This window comes from Hordeum vulgare, chromosome 7H (genome assembly GCF_904849725.1).
Source record: "Hordeum vulgare subsp. vulgare chromosome 7H, MorexV3_pseudomolecules_assembly, whole genome shotgun sequence".
Taxonomy (NCBI): domain Eukaryota; kingdom Viridiplantae; phylum Streptophyta; class Magnoliopsida; order Poales; family Poaceae; genus Hordeum; species Hordeum vulgare.
In genome coordinates, this window is record NC_058524.1 from 580,451,291 (window position 1) to 580,460,606 (window position 9,316).

At 48.0% G+C, this 9,316-nt stretch overlaps 1 protein-coding gene across 1 annotated transcript; it reads left to right on the forward strand.

Moving 5' to 3' along the window:
* Positions 1-365: 365 nt before the first annotated feature.
* On the forward strand, positions 366-8,404 carry LOC123409883. The gene is made up of 3 exons (XM_045102755.1): positions 366-695; positions 1,410-2,264; positions 5,944-8,404. The coding sequence occupies exons 2-3, from the start codon at positions 1,410-1,412 to the stop codon at positions 8,029-8,031; spliced, it is 2,943 nt and encodes a 980-aa protein (XP_044958690.1). The 5' UTR covers positions 366-695; the 3' UTR covers positions 8,032-8,404.
* Positions 8,405-9,316: the final 912 nt, after the last annotated feature.

Sequence of the window (9,316 nt, forward strand, 5' to 3'; positions counted from 1 at the left end):
CGAAATTTTAAAAATATGTTCAGGAATTTCCGAAAATTCGATTTTTTTTTCAAAATCCTAAAAATGTTTTGCTTCAAATTAGGAAAGAAAAGGAAAAAAGAAAGAAAAAAGGAAAAAAAAACGAAAAAGAAAAGAAGAAACGGAATAAAATAAAAGTAAATCTGGGCCGGCCCAGTAGGACGGCCCCCTGTGCGTCAGCTCAGCAGTGGGCCGCAACGAGCGGCGCATAGGAGGTCCCGTATTTAATCTCCAACTTATCTCTAGGCAGAAGGAGGCCCGTGAGATCCGGCCCCGGCTGTTGGGCTGCGCCGAACAGACCGAGCGGGACTCGGCGGCCACGCGCGACGGACGGACTGCCTCCTCGGTAGTCGATTTGGCTGGCGATCCCCTTCTCGTCTCGTCTCGTCTCGTCTCTGCAGCAGCGACCACCACCAGCGCCGGCGCTCGGCTCCGCTCCACCGCACGTATACCCCCCCTCGTCTCCTTTCCGCAGCGGCAGCCGGCGTCGGCGACGCGCCCGTCTGTCCTCTCCCGCGCGCCTGCCCCCACGTCGCGAGCGGCAGCGTCCTCCGTGTGAGCGCAACCGCCAGCGGCAGATCCCTCGCGGGGTCTCCTCCTCCTGCTGCCGCCACCCCCCGCCGTCGCCGTCCCCCTCCGTCCGCCCTTCCGCCGCCGCGTCATCCGGCAACTGCAAGGTTTGCGTCCCGACCCGACCCGACCCGACCCTTGCTTGTTCGTGCCATCGTAGCGAGCGTTACTGTCGTTGTTGGTGGGGTGGTTAGTGGTAATTGCTTGGTCAGCATTGTTTCGTCACCCTGTCGTCGGCCTTTCCGAAGCTTGGAAGTTAGTCCTCCTTCTCCTCGTTGAGGTTGCATTTGATCTCTACAATTAGTGTCATTGCTGGCATGGAAACTGTGCCATGAACAACAAGCCTTTTGCAAATGCTTGGTGCAAAGTTAACCCCCCAATTTACCCTCGGTCTTGTGATAGAGGGATTCTTTACATGACCGTGGGTTGCTTCTGGGGTTAATGTGGAACTTTGACATGCGTTGCGCTTGTGCTAAACTTGCATGCCGTTAGAACACGCGTTAAGTTTCTACCTAGGAATGTTTGCTACTTTCGTTTTGCACACGGTTTATATCAGAAGGTACAGGGGTGATGCATCCTAATATTATTGTAGGTATACAAGGATTCTAACAGATGGTACCCAGGCCTGAATTTTGTATGTGTTCAACTGTTTCTAATATCTGTTTTCTCTCGCCAAAGTCCTCAAAGAGCTGTGTTAACGGTGCACCCTTATGGTTCTTCCGAAAAATGCCAACTTAGTTACTAATGTCGGTGATATGCATCTTATTTACCAATTTAAATATGTGATCTAAATGAATTACCTTTTGTTCTGATTTTGGTAGATGGATTCACTTGAACTCGAAGACAGTGGTGAACACCAACCGTCTCTGGAAGTTTCCCTTGCTTCAGATGTTATATATGACGACACACCTGTATGTCCATGCATTGGAAGTGAGCACCAGGCAGAAATCCCGAATCTGTGCACAGAGGATGAGCGTCAGCAGCTCATGACCAGCTCGCTTGGAAGCGTGCTACCTGGTTTTGATTACCCTGTTACGGTTGGGTTAGCTATACCAGTTACATGGAAACCAAGTAAAGTCCGTAAGGAGGAAGAATTTGAAAGGCATCATTCTTCAGAAATCGAAGCAAGATCCATCAGCCAAGATGAGGATAGTCCTGTAACCTCAGTTTGTCCAACCAGCAATGATACGAGTGACCGTGGTTCAACATATCAGGATCCACATCCCATGGTGCCCGTAGATCATTTAGAATCTGGCAGTGAACGAGCAGATGACGGAAACTTGAACCCATGTTCTACTCAAGAAGGCCTCAATTTTACTAGTAATCCAATGATGCAGCAAGGGGAAATTGATCAATTTACTCCGCTGCCGTGTGCATCCACTTCCCTTTGGAGTGGTATTGAGGCAGAATGTTTTCTGCTCGGGCTCTACATTTTCGGCAAAAATCTAAGTCTGTTGAGCAGGTTCGTTGGTAACAAGACTATTGGGGATGTGCTTTCCTACTACTATGGAAAGTTCTACAAAAGAGATGCGTATAGAAGATGGTCGGATTGCAGAAAAGCACGAACTAGGAGATGCATTCTCGGGGAACGCATTTTTACAAGTTGGCGGCAGCAGGAGATTATTTCTCGACTTAAATCTGTAATACTCAACGAAGCTCATGATTCGTTGGTGGAGGTACGTTGCAACTTAGCCTGTATAACAAGAAAAAATGATCTTGTCTGCCTTTGCTTGTTGTAGTTGGTTAACTGATAATTATGAAATGACTCAGCATGAAACTATCCCCATGATCAGCTGAGGCTCTGTTAGTCTGATCGCACTTTCAATACTATTTTTGTGTATATTACTAGAATTAAATGTGTTTATGTGGCAAGATCTTTTCTCTCAGTTTTTCTTTGTAACTTATCATGAATGGTTAAAAGGAATGGTGTGTACTAAGTCCAGTTGAGGTTCACTGTTGAATATTATAGTATGGGACGTAACATCTTTTAAAGCGTTGCTCTTGCTGCTTCCCAAGCGCACAGACGCGGGATGCCTGCGCGATCATCGGCCGATCAGCCTCATACACCTTGTTGCCAAGATTTTCGCCAAGGTGCTCTCGCTCCGTCTCGTGCCACGGCTCGACGCCCTCGTCAGCAACAACCAGAATGCGTTCATCCAGGGGCGAAGCCTGCATGACAATTTTGTGCTAGTCCGCCAATCTGCTCGCTTGCTGCACCAGCTGGGCGTGCTGCGCGTCTTATTAAAGCTCGACCTCGTGCGGGCTATTGACTCGCTGTCCTGGCCCTTCCTCTTCGAGGTGCTGAGGCACTATGCCTTCGGGAACAGATTTCTAGAGTGGTTGGCAATCCTGCTATCCTCGGCCAGCACCAAGGTGCTGCTGAATGGAAGCCCTGGCCCCCCTATTTGGCATCGCCAGGGCCTGCGCCAGGGTGATTCCATGTCGCCGCAGCTGTTCGTCCTCGCCGTCGACACCCTCAGCCGCCTGTTCAAGCGCGCCACCGAGCTCGTCGTCATCCGACAACTGCACCCCACAAGGTCGATCCCCCCATCTCACTGTATGCGGATGACGTGGTCCTATTCTGCCATCCTCTGCCGGACGACATCGAGGCCGTGAGGGCAATCTTGTTGCTAATTTCGTCGGGCATCTGGGCTACGCGTCAATTTCGCCGAGAGCACTGGTACGCTCATCAGATGCGACGACGACACCACGGGGCCCATCGTTGAGAGCTTGGGCTGCCCAATTGTTTGCCTCCCCATCACATACCTGGGCATCCCGCTCACCATCAGGCGATCGGCCACAACTTAGCTGCTCCCTCTCGTTGACAAGGTTGTAGGGAGCTTGCTCACATAGAAGGCCTGGCTCATGAATAAAGCGGTCCGCCTTGCCTTGGTGAAATCGGTGCTCGGTGCAATCCCGCTACACTAGCTACTCGTGTTGGCGCCGCCAAAGAAGATTCTCAAGATGCTTGAGAGGATACAGCGAGGGTTCCTTTGGGCCGGCCGTGCCGAGGCTAACGGTGGTCACTGTCACGTTAGCTGGCGTCAGGTTGCGCGCCCAAAATGCCTTGGTGGGCTCGGAGTGCACGACTTGGAGCGCACCGGCATGGCGCTGAGGACTTGTTGGCTATGGTTCAGCAAAACTGATGAACGCCGTGCATGGTCTGGGCTCGAACTCCAGTTCTCTGCTGAGGAACACGCCTTCTTTTTCGCGAGCACCCACACGATCATCGGGAACGGCGAGACCACTAGATTCTGGGAGGACCGGTGGATCAATGGGCGCTCCGTCTACGAGATTGCGCCTCTGCTCCACGCTTGCATCCCCAAGCGATGGAGAAAGAGCAGGACGGTGGCCGAGGGCTTACAGGCCCACCTTTGGGCGCACGACATCCACGGCGTCGTGGGAGTCCACGAGATCGGGCAGTACTTGCTCCTTTGGCGTCTCCTCGAGAGCGTATCACTCTCCATCGAGCCGGATAAGTTGGTTTGGAAGTGGAACGAGGCCGGCACATACACGGCTAGATCTTCCTACCACGCATCCTTCCACGGATCGATCGCCTCCGATGACTGGAAGCTCATCTGGAAGAGCCGGGCGCCGCCCAATGTGAAATTCTTCCATTGGCTCGCCAGCTTAGATCGCTGCTGGACGGCGGATCGGCTCGCTCGGCATGGAATGCAGCACCATAAGGCTTGCCCCTTGTGCGACCACGCCCTGGAGACGCAACACCACCTCGTGCTATCATGCCCCTTCTCGCGGTAGGTTTGGCATGAGCTCCTTGCGTGGGTGCGCGCGACCTGCAGACCGCCTGACAACAAAAGCTCCCTGCTCGACTGGTGACACCATTCTAGGCAGGACACCCCTCAGCTGATGCGCAAGGGACTTGCATCCGTTGCGCTCCTGACACCTTGGATGATTTGGAAGCATAAGAACGAGTGCCTTTTCGATCGCGCGCAGCCGTCCGTCCACACTCTCGTGGGCAGGATCAAAGACGAGGCCAGGCTTTGGGCCACTGCTGGTGCCAAAGGGCTTAGGGTTGTGCTGCCAGCCTCATGGGATGTGCACTAGTGGCCATCCGATATGTGTAACCACCTCCTAGGAGGACTGTAATTTCACAACTATCTCTCTTTTCAATGAAATGAAACGCAAAGGTCCATTGCGTTTTCCCAAAAAAACATCTTTTAACATGGTGAACCAAATGAGTGTCTTATTGGAGGCGATTTGACATATCTTAAAATGAAGTGCTCATGATTTTGTGGGGACGACTACAATAGAAACAGCCCTTGCAGTGAAGGAACAGAATAAAGAAGTGTATCCCTGGGAACGCACATGATCATTCCCCTAATTTTTCTACGTGGCATCGGGGCCAAACGCTGACTTAAATTTACCGTTGGTGCACAATTTTCTGTGCTGCCGTCTCCACATATTGCTGTCTGCGAAGTTGTCAGTGACTGTGGCCGCGGATGGACCCTTGCCATTGCTGTGTAGAGTCTAGGCGCTGCTTATTCCTGCCTCAGTATCTACAAGTATCTGAATGCCAATTGGAGTGGTCAGGCCGCTTGTTCCTGCCTCGGTGTCTACAAGTATCTGCATGCCAATTGGAGTGGTCAGGCCAGCTGCTTCTTGAACATTAGTTTGTCATTTGTGCTGGCTGCATTTTTCATGCTTCTCTTTGTCAATATAGAACAGTTCTTGCTGGTGCTACGCACATGGTCATTCTTTACGCATGGAAACCAGTCCATAGAAGTCACCCGTTCTGTCTTTGCCCAGTTCAACTGACTTTGTGATCTGGTTTTCTAAATTATGCTATCTGGTTCGAGCTTTCATATTCAGCTTTATTGCACGTAATAAACTTTCATGTTATATGACACCTTGTTCACTAAAACAATCGATTGTGCTGTTCAGAATAACACTGCCGATCTTGATTTTTCTCCATATAGTGCTCTACTGCTCTTGTATATAAGTAGATCTAACTACTCTACTGCATTTATATAAGTTTCCACTTTCCAGTTATGAATATGAACCTTAAACATGAAAACCAAATCCATTGTAGGTGCACTGCATTTGGCTATCATGATTGTTTGAGTTCTAATTTTTGTTGAAAAGTACCTGAATTGTTTAAGCTATTTGCTCCTAGGATAAGCATGAGTCAAATTTTGTGATGATCCAAGGACAGATTTTTTTTTTTAACTTACACTTTTTTTCCTAGTTTAATTTCATTGAAGAACCTCCTGACTTAATGTTATTAAATATTTCAACATATTATTCAGTAATTCATGGATGAATTTTGCTTGGTGTCCCAAAATTTGGAAAGGATCTTATTTGGCATATGAATCGTATTGCTTTCACATGTTGCAGATTTTCAAATCTTTCAATGATGGACACACTTCTTTAGAAGATTTTGTCTTTGCTCTGAAATCCACTGTTGGAACAGAAGCACTTGTGGAGGCTGTTGGAATTGGTAAAAAGAAACGTGATTTGACTGGATTTATTCTGGACCCATCTAAACCAAACCAAGTTCTTTCAATTCATCCTGACATGCCTACAGGCAAAGACTGTTCATTGCTTGCTTCAGAAGATATAATTAAGTTCTTAACAGGCGATTTCAGAAGAAGCAAGACAAGATCAAATGATCTTTTCTGGGAAGCTGTCTGGCCGCGATTGCTTGCAAGAGGTTGGCATTCAGAACAGCCAAAAGATGTCAGCACAACTAAGAATTCCCTTGTGTTTCTTGTACCAGGTATAAAGAAATTCTCAAGAAGTAAACTCACTAAAGGTACTCATTATTTTGATTCTGTCAGCGATGTCCTTAAACGAGTGGCAGCGGATCCCATCCTTCTTGACCTAGAAGTTGGTGGATTAGACAATAATGTCACTGCTGAGCAAAATGGCTATGACACAGACATGCAACTTAACCAAGATGACCCTTTGGATGGTAATCAGGAGCTTCCAAGGTTCACAATTATTGATACTACCTTGGTACAAGGACAAGAGCCCTTCAGAGTCAGGGAGCTGAGGAGACTACCTGCTGATGCGAAAGTTCGTCCTGTCCCTTCACGTCAATCGCGCAAGGTTGTGACTGTCAGTTCATCGGAGGAGTCAGATGCAGATGGTCAATTTTCAGATGACCAGGAATATCGTGGACAAGACACAGCTGATGTTAACGACACTGAAATCTTTTCAGTGCGCAATGTAAACAAAGAAACCCAAGTTGATTCATTGCAAAACATGGTGACTGCATCATGCTCAGATTTTCCGGTCAATGGCCACTCTTCTAATGGCAGTGGTAACAAAATTGATTTGACATGCTTATTTGAGCCCAAAACGAAAACTGAAAGGCGCAAGTATTTATCCCCAGTGTCAAAGCGCAGAAAATTATCTAGCTGTAACAATGACCAGACCAGTCGGCGCAGCTTTCCTTTCTCCAAAGGAGTTGGTTCAGCGAAAGAGAAAATCAAGCCACTGTCAACCTCATCAAAACCAAATATCGGTGATGTTTCTGGTAATCCTCAGATCAAAGAGAAAATCAAGCCACTGTCAACCTCATCAAAACCAACTGTCGGTGATGTTTCTGGTAATTCTCAGATCAAAGAGAAAATGAAGCCACTGTCAACCTCATCAAAACCAACTGTCGGTGATGTTTCTGGTAATTCTCAGATCAAAGAGAAAATCAAGCCACTGTCAACCTCATCAAAACCAACTGTCGGTGATGTTTCTGGTAATTCTCACATCAAAGAGAAAATCAAGCCACTGTCAACCTCATCAAAACCAACCGTCGGTGATGTTTCTGGTAATTCTGAGGTCAAAACGGTTGCAAGATGTTCCACAGAGAAGCCACGTGAGCAGATAAGAGGTGCATCAAACACTCTTGCCAATTACAGGTTGAGTGAGAAGATGAAAGTGAAGAAGTTATATGAGGACAAGTCATTTGAGCGCAAGGTCGATGCTCTGACTGAAGTTCATTCAAAGATCACCATGGGTGAGACAAAATTTGCGAAAGGGGCTCGAGCTAGTAGTTCGGTTGGTCAGGTTAAACAGGAGACACCACTTGATAGCATGACAGGTGCAATTGTGTGTGTCACTTTATCAGACGACGATGATTGCATGATGGCTGAGGAAGCTCCCTCCATTTCCAGCAGCGATCAGGTCCGTGATCCAGAGGTAGCAGAACGGCCCATAGCTATGATACAACCTGCTAGTTCACAACCTGATGTGGCTCCGCAGGCGGATTCTCGGAGGCACGGAACGAGAAACAGGCCTCCCACAGCAAAAGCTCTGGAAGCACTTGCCTTGGGGCTCCTTGGAGGGAAGCGCAAGGGCGAACCCAAAAGCCCTGGAACCAGCAGGCCTCCCCGGCGAGCTCGCAAATCCAGTAAAAAATCGGTTCATACACCTACAGGTAGCGACACCGACAAGTCCAGCATGGATGCTGATGCGCAAGGGTGAGTGGATCAGTATGCATTTTGTTGGTGTAAGTAATGACACCATATCAGCATTTTAGACCATCGGTATCCAGCGAGAACATTTGAGGGCTTCTGACTTCAAATAGAGTTGCCTGCGTCGATTGATCGACATCCCCTTCGGAGGCACCTTCCATCTTGGTGATACGTATATAACAATGTATGTCGAGGAGGGGAGATGATTGGCCGATCGACTATCTTGCAATGAGCTCCCTCGTTTTCTATTTTTCTTGCAGACTTGTATGCCAATCAAGGATTGGGAAATGCAACTTGTACTGGAGTAGAAAGAGTTGATACCATATTGGGCTATTGGCCAGTTCGTTTTTCTTATATCCGAGGGATCAATACTCTTTATGTAATACTCTTTGGTTTTCGTTATCTGAGGGAGTATGTCATCGGCTCCATTGTGCCATGCAAGATTGCGCAATAGGTTTTTGTAGGCAAAGATTGTGCAATTTTTTTTTCGAGGAATCTTGTGCAATAGGTGCAGATGCCCTTCTATACAGGTGCAATAGGTGCCGGTCGACTGGCCCAACATTTCCGACGGGCGCGCATGGCCCAACAACACTTGTCGGACCGATCCTTTCCTAGTGAACAGTTCAACCTGGGAGCTCTGATTGGCTCAACAATGCCTGTCGGACCGATCCTTTCCATCAGTGAGCTCTGATTGGCTCCACAACGAGTATACCTTCCAACGATTACTTTCACCTTCACAGCGATAAATGATGCATTGCATGCGTGTCATTTGTCGTAACCTGGGAGTTTTTCCTTTTTTCATACATCCGTATTTTAAAACGTTTTATCTCCTAAACCGTGCGTTCAAATTTCGAACCGTTTTCACCGTTGACTTTCTCGCGTCGAGATCTTCAAAACTAGATCCCATTTTAATAGGTTTTGACGATTTTTTTTCACAAAAAATACCAAAAGAAAAAACCGGACGAAGAAACCGTGCATCACGTTATAGAAAAAAAACGCGTTTTTTCCTTTCCGAGAGGCACGGGTTGTGCCTCTCGCGAAGGCAAAACCGTGCCCCTCGCGGAAGCAGAACCGTGCCTCTCGTGGGAAAAAATAGAGGAGAAAACACGTTTTTTCCTTTTCGGGAGAGACACGGGCGTGCCTCTCGCGAAGGCAAAACCGTGCCTTTCGTGGAAGTAAAACCATGCCTCTCGTAAAAAAATAGAAAAATGCGTTTTTTTCCCTTTCGGGAGAGGCACGGGCGTGCCTCTCGTGAAGGCAAAATCGTGCCTCTCGCAAAAAAACAGAAAATGCGT

What these genes read in the sequence shown, in the direction of transcription:
- LOC123409883 (XM_045102755.1), top strand. Translation starts at nt 1,410, where the DNA reads ATGGATTCACTTGAACTCGAAGACAGTGGTGAACACCAACCGTCTCTG. An exon ending in CTCATGATTCGTTGGTGGAG is followed by an intron (nt 2,265 to 5,943) that starts GTACGTTGCAAC and finishes CACATGTTGCAG; the next exon opens with ATTTTCAAATCTTTCAATGA.